This window comes from Toxotes jaculatrix, chromosome 4, assembly GCF_017976425.1.
Source record: "Toxotes jaculatrix isolate fToxJac2 chromosome 4, fToxJac2.pri, whole genome shotgun sequence".
Taxonomy (NCBI): Eukaryota; Metazoa; Chordata; class Actinopteri; family Toxotidae; genus Toxotes; species Toxotes jaculatrix.
In genome coordinates this window covers 30,096,500-30,117,180 of record NC_054397.1, presented here as the reverse complement: position 1 = coordinate 30,117,180, position 20,681 = coordinate 30,096,500, and the positions used below count along the sequence as shown (strand labels likewise).

The following is a 20,681-nucleotide window of genomic DNA, read 5'->3' as shown; positions in this document are numbered from 1 at the left end:
ATTGTGTCTGAAGAGGATTTACTCCTTCGCCTGTTTGATCTCAAACATGCACACACTCTCTCTCTTTTTCTCTCTCTCTCTCTCTCTCACACACACACACACACACACACACACACACACACACACACACACACACACACACACATACAGAATTACAAGAAGCAGTGTGGTCTGTTTCTGTTTCAGAAGAACTTTCAACATGAAAGAAAACGACTCCACAGGTTGTTTGTGCAAGCGGTTTATTCCAACCCACGGTTCTGTGTTGTTGTTAATGGAACAGGTTAATATGAGTGACCTCTAGTGGTTTTGTGTAAGACAGCATCAGTTGTTTCAGCAAAATGACACGCTCACGTTCCAGTGACAAAGCTCTTCTACAACGATGTTTATTACTGTAACCATGACAACGATGTCCTCTAACCTGAATAAAGAACTTATTTTAACCCAAACAATGATCCCCCCCTAAACTTCACCAAGTTGTTTTTGTGCCTAAATCTTACCAAATCTTTGCCGAAGCACTGTCACATCATAAAAAGGTTAGTTATTTATTTTTCAGCAGTGATTTTGAACAGTGTATCTGTGGTTTAACTCCTGCAGTATGGTTATTTATGTTGAAGGACTTGACACGACACGTGTCCTGTTAGTGTCCTCTTATTAAGAATGGCATTTTCAGTTTACAATTTACATCTGATTCCTTACTAATAATTCTTTCTATGTATTTACTGTATGTATTCTTATTTTAATTAATATCATTAATTAAATATATGATAATTAATGAGATTAATTAATAAATATTATTTAAGCATTAGCCATTAGCTACAGTAGCCCTTCCATCATGAATAAATGGCCTACCATTGAGAATAACGGATGGAACTGGCTTTAAAAGCTTGACTGTTCTTAATGAGACCTTCGTCTCACATTGTTGCAGAGACAGGAAACATGTCACTGAATCAGCTTTATCTGCTGAGGATTACCAGCAATAGGAGTGAAGAAGGACACGATCTATCACTCAGCTAGCTGTTCAGTGGAACAGGTCAAACAGAGCAAGCGGTGGCTCCTGTTTCGACCCTTTCATTCCTCAAGCTGTTGAACTGCAGGTGCAGGTGAGACGTGTCAGTAAAGCAAAGCCCACATTTAGCTAAGTCAAATATTTGGAACAATTTGTTGGAACATTTTGTCAGTCATAAAGAAAAAAAAATAAAAAAATACAGTGCAGGATGTGGACTTCCTTCATAATTTAAAGAGAACAATGATACTTGTAAATCAGTATGTGCATTATCAGCAATGATGACTCTTAAATAAAGTGAATATTCTGCATTCAGGTGTGGTCAGGTTCACAATCGAATGAAGAGGCTTTTAACAGAACTGACTTGGATTAAAAAAAACAAAATTAAAACAATAAAATAAATAAGTGTTGATATTGCAACTAGCTGTCTAGGTTATGATACAAACCCCCTTAGGTTTAAATACAAAAACTGCTACAAAATTGATTAAAGTTTTTTGTACACTTCATTCATTACTCCAGATTGGCTTCAAACTCTCTAATACTACTGTAATGCCTAATAGAGGCATCAGTTACATGTATGTATTTGCCAGTCAGACACTACATCTTCTCTGCTGTAGTGGTCTACTCCAGATGTGATGGACTTTCCCTGTTTTAAAAATCCATTAAAATCAGGTCAGACACTGTACTGACAAATCAATCATGTGAAATTACACCTATGATTTTACCACACTTCTATTTATGGTGTTAAATAAGAAGATTTTCTCCTTTTTCCAGAACTGTGCTCTGTGAGCTGTCATAAACAGAAGGCTAAATGTCATATTTTGAGATGCATAATAATCTATATAATAATATTTTCATTCATTTCTGGAAGAATGACACTGGGCCTGACAGGATTACAGCTGTGGTGGTTGTGGTGTTATAAAGTCTTGCATGTCTAATTTAAAGTGATGGATTATGCTATTATGTCATGGCAGCGGTAGCTATGTTTTTACGGGCTGATTTTCAAGGATTTTCAAAACAGTGGAAGCCCACGACTTCAGGAACTACAGCTAAGCTTTTGCTAAGTTTTTGCATTGTGCAAACACAGGAGATTACAGCTGGATTATTTTTTAAAACAACTTCAGAACTTCATACACCTCAGATACTGCGCTGCCATCCACAGACTTCAGCCAGCGGTTTCATCCTCCGAGAGATAAAATCACAGAATGACTTGATGAAAATCCTTCATCCTTCATTTTTTTCCACTTAATATTATCATTCACTGTACTTGACTTCAGCCATTTCCTTGATTATGATGCCAGAATTAGAGTCAGGTCCATCATCAAACCCTGGCTTCCCAACTACCATATATACCATTTCCTCATAAAGCACAGAGGCAGAGCATAGAAGATAACGGAGCAGCTCTACATGCTGCATGAGGAGTGTGTCCCCTTCACTGCAGTGACCGAAAGTTCCCACTACGTTTAGGCAGCTGGTTCCAACAACACTTCAAATATGAAAGGTGTATTTCAACTGTATGACTGTCATATTTATCCTGAAACAATCCATCTGAAGTGATGCAGGTTTTTGAGGATTTTACATGTTTGTTAAACGATTTCACGGTGTAGACGAAGGGCTTGGTAGCATTCACCAATTTTTGCATACTTCGAAATTTCTCTTAATCACCAAACAAACTGAGTGATGGTCCAGTCCTGTCGCATGAGACATGGACAGAGAGAAAGTCTGTCTTTTGATTCATGATGTCACAATCTGAAAGAATTTGAGGTTTTAATATTATACCAAAATTAAATAAAACTAAAAGCAAACCATGCTAAATGAATCTTCTGTTCACTATATTATCATCTATCTTTTTTTTTTTTAGGCACAGCAACTTAAACAGTTTAGTAGTTGATGGTAAATCCTCTCACTCTAACAGCTACCTCATAGTCTTTATGCAGGTCACTGTCCAGCATCATCCTCTGCTGCATCCGACAGAGTAACATCACCTACTGTAGGTTATAATATTCTTTCATGTATCTCTGAAACTGTCGCGGTCTGCCACAGCTCTGCTTTGACGACACATGGATTTTCTCATTGTTTCAGGTCTGTTAATACCACCGCCACCACGACCACCACTGCTAAATGTGTTATGTTCTTCCTTGTTGATTTCTGACAACAAGACTTGAAGCTCTGTAGTGTGAAAGTCGCTCTTTGTTAACATTTCTGGAGATCAGGTAGCCTCGTGGCAGTATTAGGGGCTTTGATCGTGCTAATGATTAAATATCTTACATGCGCCTCCTCATGAAACACTCATCAAGCTGAAAAATGTAAAATTTGCAAAAACTTTAAGGGAGTCTGGTGAATCAGACCTGGAGCACTCGTACCAGCATAAAAAGGAAGAGAGATTTAGGGTTCCAATACAAAAATGTTCTCTAGTTGAATCTTGACGCTTGGACATTCTGGTTGCTGCCAATGGAAAATGTGGTCAAGGTCAGCTGATTTATACAATAGCTTCAGTGTAGCTTTGTCAGTAGTTACACTGGTAAATGCTATGTTAGTGAGTGATCTTATATTAGCCTTCATCCAGTGTGTCACTTCCTATAAGAACAGGGGGGGGCAGCCCTTGTCCTCCTGGTAAATGAGAAGCAGCTCTTGTCCAATAGGAAACCAGCAGGACTGTCCAGCGTCTGTGAAAGGCTAAGGGAAGCGCTCCTCTTCCTCCTGGACCACCTCCGCCAATCAGTAGTCCTCATCTGTCAGTGCAGTGTCAGAGCTTGTCTTCATGGTTCCGCCTCCTTCTTTGCAATGACTTGCTTTTAAAGACATTTCAGATGATTTCACACCTTTGATTAAACTCTAATAACATTACTAATATTTTGGTTGCACAGTCTCAGTCTCACAGTGGAATGGTGAATCTCGTTTGATTTACAAACCTTTTAGTAAAGATTTAATTGTTGTTAGATTCCTTGAAGGACATGAAAGTTGTTAAAAATCCATTTCGGCAATGCTCCATACTTCTACGTATACGATTCCAAACACCAATTCCGCCCTCTTCAGTGCAGAATGAGGATTCACACCGGACAGCTGCTAGGCGTAGCTATGCTGCCACATGGCCAATCAGGTATATGTTGTCATAGAGGTGGCCTACGAAGTCATCTGAGACATTGTGCGCTGCTCGGCGAGTGTTCCTGATAAACTCCCTCTTGGACATTTTGTTTTTGACGTGGGGACTGGTCAGGTCGATGGACAGCAGGATCAGACTGTAGCACAGCACATATACGGCATCTGTATGGAGATGATAGGAAACTAGGATCAGACAGGAGCTTTCACAAGACGCTCAGCTGTGTGTGGCACCGAAGATAACAGGTAAAGAGTCCACTGTAGGCTGAAACTTCACTAGTCAGACACAAACCTTTAATACATTTCAAGCATGTTTGATGTGGTCAGGGCTAAAGGGGAACTTTACACCGTAAAAGGAGAGAAAAGGGCCAAGTCAAATACAGTGCTACTAATAACTGCACATTGTTTTCCATCACTGTGCCCATTCCTTTCCAGAGGGGATGGAGGGGGCAGAGTAGCAGTGAGATGAAAAGGCTGACTTCAGAAAGGCAGCCATCCATCCCTCTGCTGCCTCGGAACCATTACTCTAATCCTACTAGTGCTACTTAATCATAGGAGTAGGTTGAAGGATTTAACAGTAACAGAGTCAGGGGGATTGGTTTCTGAATGGTCTGCTGACATTGACAAAGCTACCCAGTTGATAACATGCACGGTCAATTGAAAATACTGAAGCCAGGGATTAGTTGAAAATAAAACCTCGACGGTTTCCCTCATTTTGTGGTTGGGCAAATGGATCAGAACTGGAGTAGATCCAAAAATCACTTCTGCTGTCTACAAAAGTTTTCTAGCTGCAGGGCTAAAGCACTGTGATGTCTGGTTAGGGTCGGGATAGATTGGACATTAATGGTTTCTGAATACTCTGATGATCTCCTAACCTCTCTTGTAGCATCCTCATCAAGTAAAAATTTCAACCTGTCCACCAGAAGTATTCAAATCTTAACAAACTGCTTTGAAATTTACTAAATGTATGTATGTCCTCCAGAAGATAAAGCCTCCTTCATTTGGGGCAATCCATGAGCTGTCCTCTAGCGCCACCCTCAGGTCAAATTCTCACTGTACATGACTGTGAACACATACTGTGCAGAGCTGTGTACAGCTAGATGATTTTCAGCTTATCACATATATATATGACATATATATATGACATATATAAACGACATATATATATGACATATATATATATGACATATATAAACGACATATATATATGACATATATATGACACACATATAGCACATATGGCACATATATATGACACACACACACATATATAAGACATGTGTCATATGACATATGACATCACATATATGTCGTTATATATATATGACACATATGACATATGACATATGATGCCATATATGATGTCATTTATGATGTCATATATGATGTCATATATGATGTCATATATGATGTCATATATGATGTCATATATATGTGTGTGTCATATATATATATATATGTGCCATATGACATCATAAATGACATCATATATGGCATCATATGTCATGTGTCATATATACATATATGACACATATGTATGTAACGACATATATGTATGTATATATGTCGTCATATATAAGACATGACGTCATATGACATATGATGTCATATATGACACATGACATCATATATGATGTCATGTGCCATATGTACATGTCATATATATATATGTGATAAGCTGAAAATCATCTAGCTGTACACAGCTCTGCACAGTATGTGTTCACAGTTCACAGCTGTCCTGCATGATCGGTTATATCAACATTTAAATGCCTGGTTACAGAAAAAAGGTTAGAGGACAGAAAAAGTTTAATATATATATATATATATATATATATATATTTATGCTTAAAGTAGTTAGTAGGTAGTAAGTAGCAAGAAGCTGCAGAAGCTTTTTTGTGTGTTTCTCAGTTTGTTGTCTGACAGCAGAAACAAAAATATGTAAATGAGAACAACCGTATTTTAAATTTGGCTGCATATATATGGCACATATGACACATATACATACATACATTTTCTGTCCTCTCACCTTTGTTGTCTGACACATATATATATATATATATATATATGCTGTCAGACAACAAAGGTTAGAGGACACATATACATACATACATTTTCTGTCCTCTAACCTTTGTTGTCTGACAGCATATATATATATATGTAAACTTTAAAGTTTATATATATGTAAACTTTTTCTGTCCTCTAACTCTAGAATACAGGGCTCCTGTATTCTGAGACTATATATACTAGTATAGAGTTAAAAAGACATTAGCAGGCTGTGGGGACTTTTCCTGTTGTTCAGTGTAGTTTGGACAGATGAAGCTTTATACCAGCATAGATTTAGTGTTAAAACAACTGGCAGAGAGTTAGAACTACTGTGTTTATACTGTGTAATATTTCATTAATACAGTAATTCTATGTCCACAACAACTACAAACACGTTATGTTAGCATACACTATGTGTTCACCATATAAAGCATGTGCATGTGTGTGTGTGGGTACAAGGACTAACCAGGACTGAGCCCCAGGTCTCGGACTAGGCCTGGATTACAGGTACAAAACCTGTGGCTGAACTTGGTGATGAGTGTTTCCAGATACTCCCCCCTCTCTTCTGGTGCATGGATGTGTCTGAAGAAGTCCCGTAGTGCATTGGGGAGGAACTGGTTACTAAAATTATGGAGGGTCACCAACTCGTCCAGGACGTCCCGTCTGCACATTTACAGACAGACACAAATACAAACTTAATGCCATGACAGAAGCAAAGATTTTCAATTTGAACACAAGTAATGAAGTTGCTGAATTATGACGCAGAATTTTAATAATCAATTTGTTACCTCTGTTACAACTGGATTTACTTTATTAGATTATGGCATGCTTTTAGACTAATATACAGAAGTTCCCGGATCAGTATGTAAAAATGTCATCTTTGCATCATAACAAACACTTGCGGAGGGCTAGTGGTGAGTTCTCTGGGTTCTCTGTGCTTGTCTAACCTCTCGTCCAGATAAATCCTCAGCATCTTCCAGTTGAGCCGTCTGGTGTAGAAGATGAACTTAGCCAGCTCAGTAGGATGGTCCAGTAGTATACCTTTAGACATAAAATAACTGATACCCTTTACACACACACACACACACACACACACACACACACACACACACACACACACACACAGAAGAGACAATCACATAACTAAACCTCATAACTATACAGGATTTAAACACACACACAGTTTGATGTTGAAGTGACACAAACGTTTGCGTATACTCAACCCACACACAGAAAACATAGTAGAAGCTCTGAGGTGTTGTGCAATCTATAGGACTAAAGGTCTTGGATGTTTGGGCATGTGTTACCTCCTGTGGGTTAGCATTGAACGTCAGGCTGCCTTCATCTAATTGCAGGTATAGTCTTCTGTAGGAGAAACCAGCAGGTAGTCTTCTGTTGTAGATGGAGCAGTGTCCCCATGTGGACTTACATAGCCTGATGGATTTACACACATGGGTAATAGCACAGAAACAAATAAAAAAAATATATTTTCAGTACCCTGAACTTTTAGTCTCCTTTCTCTATCTATCCATCCTCATTTATTTTGAATGTCTGTGTGTCTAACAGTGGATTACACAACACATCTGTTGCATCAGCATTTTTACGAGCTTCAAGAGGTGGTGGTTCTTACCCCTGCCATAGATATTCATCATTTCCCAGGTCCTGCCACACACAGCCGGCCAGGCACAGATCAGTAGCATTCAAGTAGGAGAGTATGGTGATCCCTAACTCAGGTGGCAGCATCTCCAAATCGATAAACCCATGCTGCTCTTTACCTGCAGTCACCAAGAAAAAGAAGAAGGGAAACCAAGAGAGAATGTTTTAAAACATTTACTTTGTATTGCTTCCACGTGGTCTATATTGTGTGTTATAATTCAAACTACATGTAGTTCAAATCTCAGAGTAAAGTGATTTCCTATGTATTGCATGTAGCAATCTTCCCAACACCGCAGTCACCTGTTTCCACTGTGTACCACATCACAACCACAATCATTCATTGATGGCAGAGTGACGCTCCACTAGTCCCACCCTAATATGATTTAGAGAGCAGTGCAGAGCAGGAGTCTGCACAGGTCACAAGATTTTGGACATGATCCCTAAAGGACCTACGGAAAACAGCATGCAGAAATGAAATTTTTACGATCCGAAGGTTACCCAAGCACAGTCAGACCCAACCCGAAAATACCGATACCTATAATTAGACCCAATCCACAGACCCTAACTGTGAGAGAACACAAAACACCAGAAGTATTAATCAGTTAATTTGATCAATTAACGTCCAGGTCCATTTGGATCCACTTCAGTACAGGACATATTGACACACTGACCCAAGACCTGTGGCAGTAACACAATATACTGCACGACCCAATAACGCTAAATATGATCTTCAAGATGCAGGAAGAAGTTCGGTGACATCATTATTTGTAGGCTAGCAGGGGGGACTGGAGCATATCCCAGGAGACGCTGGGTGAGAGGCACTGTACTTCGCACCCACAAACGTAACCTGGTTTATGCAGTCCAAAACAGTGAAGAATGCAACTCTACAGTCATGAAACAAATGCATGGCCCAACACAGGAGGGCCAACTCATCAGGACTAGACTCAGCAGTTTTCTTAAACCTTAAGGACAAGGGACACTCCTTTAGTGACAACGATGTTTGGTCAACCAGGTGACTTTAACAACTCTGATGACAGTCTTCACAACACCCAGTAGCACTGATCAGTAAGTGGTATCAATATCCTGGTTAACGATCCTACCAAGAATAAATACCCGGGTCTCCGCACCAGTCAGTCAGAACTGAAGAAGCCTGGGAGATTGGACGAGAGTCTAATACCAGTCCAGCTGCCCTAGATTCAAACTTCCTTGGGTAATCCTAATGCACTGACTCCTGTTGCAAGAGTTGCAAAAATGCATGAATCATGTTGGATTCCCTTTCTCTGTGAGTCTCCTGTCAGTGAATCAATTTAGGTAATGCCTGTCATTGTTAACCATGCTGACTGTATGGACACACACATAATAACTGACACAGAGAGATGGTAGTAGCTATGCCCTTAGTGTGTATTTGTGTGTTCATACCTCCCCGGCGTGTTCTCAGCAGATGGTAGATGTCAGGGCCATAACAGTGCTGAGGAGCTCTTCTCTGGGGACCACCATCTCTCCGTAGGAAGGAAGGAAAGAAAGAAAGAAAGAAAGAAAGAAAGAAAAGCAGATGAAAATCATTTTTTGCTTACTGATATACTAGATATTTAACATTACAGTGACATATATACACATACAGACACTTCTTGTTGAACTAAATCTAATCTATATTTTTGCCTCATCCAGCAGCTGGCTGAACACACTCCAGATGCTCTTTCTACAGTGGAAATCAAATATGATTTCCCACAGAGGTGTTGCACTTTGCTTCGCTTTCACCTTCTGTCCAGTTCATCCCAAACCAGCTCCATGTGGTTTAAGTCTGGAGACTGTGCTGGTCTTCATCGTGTGAAGCCACCGTCTGGTTCTGTTCTTCTAATATTCTGGGTCATTATCTTGCTGTAGGATGAAGCCCTGACTAACCAGTCTGTCTCTTTTGTTACTGCCTTTTTCTCACCATTCTTACAGCAGTGCACAGACCTACTTCCTGCTGTACAATATTGTCCTAATAAAGCATCAGAGGGCATAGTAAGCCAGTTTTTTCCATCTTTGGGTCCTAAATCTTTTTTTTTTAAGTTTATTCACTTAACTTTTGAAATTTCAATAAAAAAACAGAAATATGTGGGTGTTCTAAGACTTCACTGCAGGGGATGGTGCCATCTTTTATATTAACTAGATTGGCAGTTGGTAGCGTGCAAGTTTGTTGTTGTTAAGGAAACTGATAAAAAAAATTCCTGGATCTGCCCTCTTAACCACACCAAACACACCAAAAATGTAATGGGTTCTGCCCTGGCCCATCCTCCGCCACGTTTGGTACAAATCGTTTCAGCACTGTTTGCATAATCCTGATGACAATAAATAAACAAACCAACAAACAGATACACCAACAAACCTCCATAGTGGAGGTTATAATAATCCTTGGCTATTCTTTATTCTTAGATATTGTTCATTTTATTTTTTCACTTGTTTTACAAGTGTCTTCATAATCCTTGTACAGTATTCACCTTTTTTTGGTAAAAAACTGAAAGTACTGGTAACTGTACATCTATGAGATGAGGTGCTAATCCACAGTCTTCATTTTCTTCACATCAGAGATGCATAATGATGCCTTAAACATAAACCGAACCTTTCAAAATCCTGTTGAGCTTAACAATAATCAAGACATATTCAGGTCGACCGATTTTTCTGATACTGAGTTGAAAGTTTATTACTAACTGGAACCCAAAACCTGTTTTTTTTTTCCTTTTTGTAACCATGCTCATATTTTATCTGAAAAGAAAAACCATTAATTAACCATTCCTGACAGTAAAAGTCACCCTCAAACTACGAAGGCCCTAAGCCAAACAGGATGAAAATGTAAGGATTACCTTGCTCTCGTCTTCCTCCTCCTCCTTGGTCAGCCAGTCGGTCGGCTAGCTCTTCCTGAAGCTGCTGCTGTTGTCTGGGAGGCAGCCTCCAAAGTGCCTGACCCATCTATATGGTTGCACAGTAAAACAGTACACACAAGGTTCTTAGATGATGAGAAACATAATAATATGTTGTATGACTACTGAGTCTGACCAGAGCAGTAATAAGGCGTAGACTGTGCCTGCACTCTGTGCCTGTTGTCCTTTTCTAACCCTAACCCACTGGGAAGAATTTCAGACGGTATAGATGAAAGGAATGCATATTACCTTAGTTATATGATGGAAAGATTTAAGGAAACAAAGTGGGATAAAGTAGATTTCGCATGGGAGGACACGTTGGTAGAGTGCTTGCAGCACTTTACCAGCTGGCTTTAGATGCTTGCTATATATGGGGTCCAAAGGTCTGAGACCACATTGAAAAAATCAAATATTTTCACATAAACCTAGAAATAATCAAATTTAAGCAAATATGGGACACTGACTGACTTAAACGCCGAAAGGCGAAATCTGACCTGTACTTCCTTGACTTCTATCTCTTCAACTACAGTGCGTTGACACTCAGGTGGACCTGATCTACTCAGAGGCTTGTTCAGGTAACTTATCTTGTGGCGTTCACCTGTTATAAAGGGTGTGCCTCATGTTTCCAGCAGATCATTGCTCACTAAGTAGCTCTGTGACAGTAGGGAAAAAAATGGCATCAGAACTATGGGAAAGTGTCAGAAGTCAAATTGTTAGTCTAAGTAAAGATGGGGCGTTCTCTGCATCAAATCACAGCTGGACTAATGGTTTCTAAAGAGGACACGATCTGAACTCTAAAATGCTTTACAGAAACTGGATCAGTCCAAAGCATAATCAGACAGAACAAAAGTGACCACCCCATCTGAAGATCAATACATCCAGCTTAGATCACTGAGAGATAGAAAAGCAACTACATCACAGATACAGAATTTGCTAAATAAAGAACACAAGATTCCAATCAACAAAAGTACTGTCAGCAGAAGGCTGTGTTGTACTGGTCTCAGAGGACGAGCAGCAGTTTCTAAACCACTTCTCAGGAGGGGAAACAAAAGCTTGGGGTGGGTTAAGAAATCCCAGAATTCAAAGTCCTGTTTACTGATGAATCCAAGTTTGAGATTTATTGCAGTAACAGAAGGGTGAATGTAAAGAGATGAACAGGAGAGAGGATGATACAGCAGTGTATTAAACCCATAGTGAAACCTGGGGCTGGGAATATTCGAGTTTGGGGATGTTCTGCCTTCTCTGGAATTGGACACCTGCACCAAACTGACTACACTCTGACCAAGGAAAAGCACCATGCCATTTTGCAGAGACATGCTGATCCCTCTCATTTGCATCTTTGTGGAGAAGGATTCATACTACACAGTCACCTGACCTCAGCCCCACTGAACATTTATGGGGGCACTTGAAGACTGAGAAAGCCAAGATCTTTGGAACATTGTCAAAACATGCTGGGATAACATGAGTCAGCAGGTTTTCCACAAACCTGTCCATGCCAGCCCGACTGAATGCTGTTATTAATGCTGGGATAAGGGGGGGCAAACCAGATATTGAGCTTTTCACTCAAATGTTGCGCTGATATTGCATTGAAAAAATAGTATAATATTAGTATTACATTCAAAACACATGCCAAGTAGAAATATCTTGACTAGTGGTCTAAAACTCAGTGTGTATATATACTGTATATGACTCTGTGTGTGTGTGTGTGTGTGTGTGTGTGTGTGTGTGTGTGTGTGTGTGTGTGTGTGTGTTGATCCATCATGTTAAGTCTATTTTCCTATATTAAATTAGATTTTACAGATATATGACTGATAGCACTGAAATGTCACTGAAAATTAGTAGAAACCACTGACACATAGTATGCATATAGCCTAGCCCTGGTGACACATAAATGTTAGCATTTACTCAAAGTGCTGTCACCTCCTTTTAACTTTAACATCAACTTCGTAGGTCAGTCGACTTAAACGTGTGTCAGTAAACATGGCAGTAATGCACTGTCCAGTCTATTTTAATGCACTGTCAATCCGTCCTTTCCCTCTCAGGCTGTCTAATGCCAGCTGCGTTGCATAAACAAATCCATTACAGTATTATAAACAACAGTGTTGGAAGTTCCAGCAAGCGAGGTAGTGTGACCTGTAGTCCCGCCCTCTCTTCAATACCGTTGGTCAAGTATAACGCGATAGCACTGTAACTGGAACATCATTGGTTCAGATTGTTTTCACTCACGATCTGTTCTTACAAATATCCGAGTTAGCTTACTGAGCTAGTTTAAGTGGACGATGTCAGTACCTACCTAACTAGGTTAACTATGCTGACTTCTGCCTTGTTTCGTTTAAACGACATCTGCCTTGTTTCTTCTAAAAATGGCGCAGTATTTCATGAAGAGTATGATACAGCGCTGCAATTAGAGCTACCCACCTGAGTTTAGTGATTCCACTGACAACCCGACCAGCATACAAGGACAGCTGGAAATGTTACGTCCCCGCTATCAAACGTATCCAGGTGTCATTTCAAGTTGCCAAAGACAAATAAGGCCAGAGCAGTTGCTCCTGTGGTTCAGGAGGAACTGTTCATACCGTGTTCTGTTGCCAACACAATTATCATCTGATTTCACCCTCCTCCTGTCACCTCTGCCCCTCCCCTTTTATCTCCCCTGTCATCAGAGAAACTGATGAACCGAAAGAAAATATAGAATTTTACATTAATGAATCAAAGGCGTTCATTTTCTATAGAAATACAAGCCGACGCTGACAAAACTTATAAACTAAACAGGACGAATAAAGCGGAAAGCAGTGTGCATACAGGCTTACGTCATGACGTCAGCTCGTTCTCAGACGTGGGGTAACATGTCGATGTGTTTTTGTTGACGTTCAACAAAGCTGCTGTTCCGTTCCACGGTGTACAGTGCTCAAATTCAAATTTAAGGGAGCTTTATTGACATTAAGGTTTCAATACCTATGTTGCCAAAGTAACAAAAATACAATTTAGCCAAGCACACAACAAAGAACAAGTAAATATCAAGATCCATATACACATATACATTAATTATATATTTATAGTAAATGTGTGTGTGTGTGTGTGTGTGTGTGTGTGTGTGTGTGTGTGTGTGTGTTTGTCAGCATGACAATTCTAAAAGCATGTTGCCAAAACATCAAAATACAATTAGTCAGGTACACAACAAAGAACAACTAAAAACAAGAACAATATACATATATAGATTAATTATATATACACCCTCACCATGGGGACAGAGGGTCACATGCACATGCACACGCACGCACACACACACACATTGCAAAGCACACTCAGTTCAGTAAACAAACATTAGATTATATGCATACATGTTTGTTTTTTTTATTGGTAATGATTTTAAACTGCATACGACTTATGAATATTCATTCATGCAGAATAGGGGTGTGCGATATGACAATATTAGATCGTGAAGGATTAGAAAGTGTTGATCTGCCAGAGGAGAGATATCGTATTATCGTCTATAGGGCACATGACTGCGGTCAAACCAGCCGTCTCTCCTTTTTGCGAAGTCAAGCCAGCCGCTCCAACATTTCAAGCTCCCGTGTTACAGACTTTACAGTAAATAGACTGATGTGGTTGAGAAAATCAGCGCTCGGATGCTACAGCGTAGACCAACTTCCGATTTTCAAAATAAAAATGTGGGTTATTGAAAGGCAATGAAGAGACGTGTCAGTGTGATCCTGTACTAGTTTTGAATCATTATGTCACATGACCTAGAGGCTACTGAAAAAAATTGATTGTATATATCAAAAATTGATGATCAGGAGTGTTAAAAAGTAATAAAAAGAGGTGTATCTCAACCAGCCAGTGTAGTACTGTGGTCCTATTAGATCACATGACCTGGAAGCTATTGAGCTGAAGTGCTAATATTTACATTAAAAAATATTCAAAATGAGAGAAATGTTAAAAAGTAATAAAAAGAGGCGTATCCCAACCAGCCAGTGTAGTACTATGATCATACAGTTTGGCAATTCAGTGATAAATGAGCCTGCCTTTTATTAGGTGACCTTTTTCTAGAATTAAATGACTCTGATTTATTGCAATACAGGGCATCATATATCATTACTGTATTGATATGGTATTGCTCAAAAACAGACTGAAGTCCCTCAGCCTGGAGATGACACTGAGAATACTATGAGGCGGAACCCACAGAGAGCAAGAAAGAAACCAACCAACTCAAAGTAATGCTAACTGAAAAGTTCAAAATGGAACATCTGGGAAGACTGAAGCACTTTCTGGAAATAGACTGAGCAAACAGAAGGTCAAGTTGTTATGCCACAGAAAAGATATGTGAACAAAATACTGGAAAGATTTGAAATGGAAGACTGCAGATCCAGAGAGACCCCGTGTGAGCTGAAACTGGACTATACAGAACATGCTGGAAAAATGACAAACCCAAGAAAGCAGTGGGAAGTCTAATATATTTATCCACATGCACTAGGCTAGACATAAGTTTTGTGGTCAGTAAACTCTCTCAGCACTTTGAATACCAACTGAAGAACACTGTAAAACATGTGTTCAGGTACCTTAAAAGTACAGCAGAACAGGGTTTATGCTTCAAAAGAAATGACAAGTAAACTAGGCTTTAGAGTCTACAGTGATGCAGAGTGGGCATCAGAGAGAACAGACAGGCGTAGTATCTCAGGTTATTGTGTCAGTCTAAGTGAAGGAAGCTCTCTGATCTCATGGAAGACAAGAAAACAACCAACAGTTGCACTGTCTACTTGCGAAGCAGAATACATTGTCTTAGCATCAGCTTTACTGGAATGTATATAACTGGGACAGCTACTCAAGGGAATGGACAAATATGAGTATGCACAAACAAAAGTGTACGAGTACAACCAGGGTACCTTAGCACTTGCCAGAAACCCTGTAAATAGGCAAAGGTGCAAACACATAGACATCAAGTACCACTTCATAAGGGAGATTGGAAAAAGTGGTAGGGTACTTCTAGAGTATTGTCCTACTGAGCAATAATGCTTGCTGACGTGATGGCAAAGCCGGCCACTAAAGTAAAACTAAGAAGGTTTGCTCAGGACATGATTGGCACATAAAAGTGTTAAAAATGTTGTGTTTGTTGTATAGGCCTACATAAAAGTTAAAAGAGGAAGATGTGTTTTTGTCATGTTTTCATATAACTCAACGAGTTAAAAGCGAGTAGGGGGTGTATTGTCACATAAGAACGCCTTTCACTCATTGTGTTATTGTGGACTTTTATTGTGAAATATGTTACAACTTCCGGGTGTGACGTTGTGCACTTACCGCGCGCCACTTTGTGAATCTGTTACCAGCAGAGAAGGTGATGGGCATGATTATTTTCCACTTCGTAACGTGTTCATGTAATGAATAAATACGCCAAAAGGCTAAAGGTAACGATACACGTTTGTTTGGTCCTCATACGTAGAATGGAGACTGCGCACACTGCCTAACAATAGTCTTATTAACCATCTGTACAGAGATGTTGGTGATGAGGATAAAAAAAAGATGCAAATCACACTGCGGAAAACTGGCAAGCTTTGTGCTGTGTTTGCCTTTAAGGACTGAGTCCAGACTTCCTGAGCGTCCTCTCTCACCAAATAAGGATTTATCACCTCTGCTAACAGAATATTGTGTAATAAAGCAGAAATGACATCTGAGGCGTGAGTTTCATAGAATTATCCACCTGGCTTCAGGCTGGTTATGTTTTGCTCTTTTATTGGGTTGATGTCAGTATCTGAGGAGCTGCTGGAGCTCGATTCAACATGACCTGATCCTAAAAGTGTCCGAAACACAGCAGCACCACGTGCTGGACACTGAGGTGAATTACTACAAACTGTGAGTTAAATACTTTAAAACTGTTCTGAACTCATATCACAACCTCTTAACCAAGCCATGATACATTATATATACATTGAGATGTATGTTTTTTCAAAAGGAACTGACACACGATTTGATGTTTCCCTGAAGAGCTGCAGTCCTCTTAAATGGACTGAAAATGTTAAAGACCACACACACACACACACACACACACACACAACCACACAGGGGCATTTCAAGAGAGTAGATCGAACATTTACTCTTTTCGTGGAATATCTTTATCACAACTTTTAGATAAGAATGAAAATTTAAACCAGTCTTGATATGAAATGTAAAGCAGAGATTTCTAGTTAAAAATCTTTCACTGGAAACTACAGGCACCTTGTTTTTTTTTTTTTTTTCTTGTTTTGTTTTTTTTCTTTCTTCAATTTTCTTCACACCAGAGACCATTATAACTGTTTTCACACAGCAGAGTAGAAAGAACTTTCACAGTCGCATACCAGCCAGGTGACGGAGGATTTCACACCCGAGAAGGTGATTTGGAAGCAAGGTGAGCCCATGAGCTGATCTTGTGCGATATCAAGATGAATGTCTTCCATCCCTTTTCATTATTATTCATGACTGAGCACAGGCCCAGAGTTGATATGGGCCTTATCTTCTTAGAGAGAGCAACATGGATCCACGAAGGTTCATTTCTATGTGAGTTTTACAGTCTACCCAGAAGTGAATCTGAATTAGGTAGGACAGAATTAAATTTGTGAGCCACAATGCTAACAATTTAGTTTGTAATGAATTGGAATTCATGCAATATATTTGAACCATATGGACATAAATTATCAGAGAACTCGACAGGACAGAAAGGAGAAAAATCTCTAGCAGGAGCACGGCAGACTCTCATTCCAAAACACAAAATCATGCCTTGACCAGAAGTTCATTAAAACATGCAGGTCCTGGATGTCTAACAGTTTCAATCAATTGGACACACACAAATCCCCCCCCTCCCAAAAGAAGCTAAAAGGTAGAAACAGCAACTGAAATTAGATCAAAAGCTTCATTCAGGACTGTAAATCTGGATGGCTACATTGATACAGAAGATGCTGTGTACTACATATACTATAAGTGAGTTAAAAGTCACACCTCTTTCGTGTGCAAATGCTGACAAATTCCAGTTTGTCACATCTACAGATCTGACAGATTTGCAGCAGAAACAAAGATAAACAGATCTTATTGTTACTCACTGCTCTGGGGTCAGGCTCTGGGTCTCTGTAAAACGCTTTGAGACAATTTTGATTGTGGAAGGCGCTATATAAATAAAATTGAATTGAATTGAAAAAATTGAACTGCTAAACCAAATTTCCATTTTATATGAATTTTTCTGTCTTAAAGTTTGGGTGTGTCTTGGCAGTGAACTTCACTCCATGTAGGTTACACCTAATAGAGAGACAAACGTAGGTAGGAGCAGAAGCAGAGACCCATCCATCTACCAATCCATTTATCGATCAGAATGAAACTAGTTGCTCCCCATTAGTCTGCTAAACATCTATTAACCCGTCCATCTGCCAGGTGCCTGCTGTACCTCGTTCTTCAGCTCCTGCGTGAGGCTCTCAGCCTGGTCCAGGGGGAACCCGGAGACAAGCTCTGTGGTCAGCACATGTCTGTATAACTATAGATGTGTAGATATGAATCTATCTTTGTTTATGTAATTTGAGTGTAACATGTCTCTTGAATGGAGTAAAGCCTGAATTACAGATAGTTCTTGAAAACAGGTAGGATGTCGATCAACCAATGAAATGGAAAGAAAAACGCGTGTGAATGTGACATGTATTTACACTTAGATATCTGCTACATAATACCTGAATTTCTTTGCACACTGGGCTTCTCTAATTTAGTCGCACTCCAGTGCTAGCTCTGTTCTCATTACATCTATCAGATGCTCTGGAAACATATTCAGCACCGTCATCAGATTGCTGACATCACTGTTGATACTATACACAAAATACTATACACAAAGAAATTTAACACAAAACCATCACACATTTCTGTGGTGTTTTCTTTAATAATCTCACTTTCAAATACTGTAAGTCATCATCACATGTAATCCAATAACTATGTTTTAAACTGTATCTTTAAACTATATTGTAATTCACAGCAACTGTAGTCACAGCGACCGTGACCTTTGACCTCTCACCTCCAAAATCTACTCAGTTCATCTTTGAGAGACAGTGAACATTTGTGCAAACTTTAAAGAACATCCTTCAAAGTATTCTTCAGAACTCCTTTCAGGTATGCCCAAGTTTGACAGAGTGACTTCAAAGTCACACAGAAGACATAGAAGATATCATGATATAAAATATCAACTTGTATTGCCCCCCAGGGGACAAATAAAGTTCTTGATCGATCGATTGATTGATCATAGACATAGAAGAATCTGTGACATCATCATCATCCATGATGTTACTATATAGGGCAGGGGTATTCAACTAAAATTTTAAGAGGTCCAGTGAGAGAAAATTTCCTCAAGCGAAGGTCTGGAACATCATAATGTCAAATATATACATACATATATACATATACATATACATATATATATACACATACACATATAGAAGTGGCCTCATAGTTGTATCAACGTCTGCAACTGACTGTTAAAGTAGAATTCAAAAATATTTGTCACTTAATTTGTGAAGTGTACATGTGTACATTGAACTATACATATCATAATAATGTTTTTCTCTCATTGGGTTAAGGCTGCATTTAAAAATTTAATTGAGAAAATAAATAAAATAACATTTGAAAAATTGTGCAAAATAAATTAATAATGAAATAAAGTGAATAATTTTAGAAAAATAAAATACCAGCAGTTTGAGTTTCCCTTTTTCCTTTAACTGTCTCAACAAATTTTTACAATAAATTAATATTTACATCTTAACAACTGAACAGTTACAGTTTCTTTCTTCTCTTTTTATATTTTATGCCCCCACTTTCTGTTGTTCAGTGAGAGAACTGAGCTCTAACTGCTCCTGCCAGGACTTTAAACCTGGGCTGGAATGGTGTCAGGGTCATCGTCTCTCCCTGTCTCCCGCTCACTCGCCTCTCTGTCTTCTCTCCCTGTCTCCCGCTCACTCGCCTCTCTGTCTTCTCTCCCTGTCTCCCGCTCACTCGCCTCTCTTCTCTTCCTGTCTCCGGCTCACTTGTCTATAAATGTCATCTCCCTGTATCGTTAATTTCCCTTTCCACCTGTCACTCACCTCTCAGCTCTCTTATCTCTTTATTCAGAGTCGCGCTTTCACTCTCAAATTTGATTGGCTGACCGGCGTCACGTGGGATGGCTTAACTCGCGTGCAATTGGTCTGCAAGGTCCGCTAAACATATACCGTAAAGACTAGAAAAGCTGTGCTGGTTAAAATATTAGCGCCCAGTCGTGATGTAGAATCCCTCAATAATTTATTGATGGTAGGTCTGGGTCCGCATAGGACGGCGTCTCGGTCCGGACCCGGACCGGGGTCCGCCTGTTAGTGACCGGGGGTCCGCCTGTTAGTGACCTGAGCTTTGATGTCCCCTAACATGATGTCCCTATATTATAGGGACATCATGTTAGGGGACATCAAAGCTCAACACTCTATAGTGATGTGATGACATCATATACAGTGATGACATCACATATAAATAAGGCTGCAGCTCTTCAGACAGCTATCTTTTCTTGTGACACAAAACTGTGAAGAAGTGAGAAGTTGTGAGCGGATAACACAGGGACACCAGACAAGATCAAGACAGCCTGTTACTTCAAGCAAGAAGATAAGCAAAAGGACAACCTGCTACTTCAAGCAAGAAGATAAGCAAAAGGACAACTTGCTAGTGCAAGCAAGAAGACAGGCAAAAGGACAATCTGCTACTTAAAGCAAAACGATCTTACCACCTACAAAGATGTCAAGTCCTACCTTCACGTCCAACAACAGGAGGACCCCAAGACAGGGCAGAGTCAGGAATAAAATTTTTGCGCTTCAAGATGAAATTAAGAAGCTTAATGACATGTTGGAAAGGGAAAGGGCCCACCTTCAACGAGAGAAAGCCTGGAGAATCCAACTCTGGCAAGAGTTGGATGAAACCAGGAAAGAACTGGATAACCAGAAAGCCCTGAAAGAACTTCA

General features: G+C 39.6%; 1 protein-coding gene across 1 annotated transcript; it reads right to left on the bottom strand.

Moving 5' to 3' along the window:
* Nucleotides 1-234: 234 nt before the first annotated feature.
* Nucleotides 235-13,322, bottom strand: fbxo8 (F-box protein 8). The gene is made up of 8 exons (XM_041036602.1): nucleotides 13,123-13,322; nucleotides 10,648-10,753; nucleotides 9,221-9,298; nucleotides 7,776-7,920; nucleotides 7,453-7,579; nucleotides 7,093-7,211; nucleotides 6,612-6,808; nucleotides 235-4,267 (listed from the first exon to the last, which is right to left on the bottom strand). Exons 2-8 carry the CDS (start codon nucleotides 10,751-10,753, stop codon nucleotides 4,080-4,082), a joined length of 960 nt encoding a protein of 319 aa, XP_040892536.1. The 5' UTR covers nucleotides 13,123-13,322; the 3' UTR covers nucleotides 235-4,079.
* Nucleotides 13,323-20,681: the final 7,359 nt, after the last annotated feature.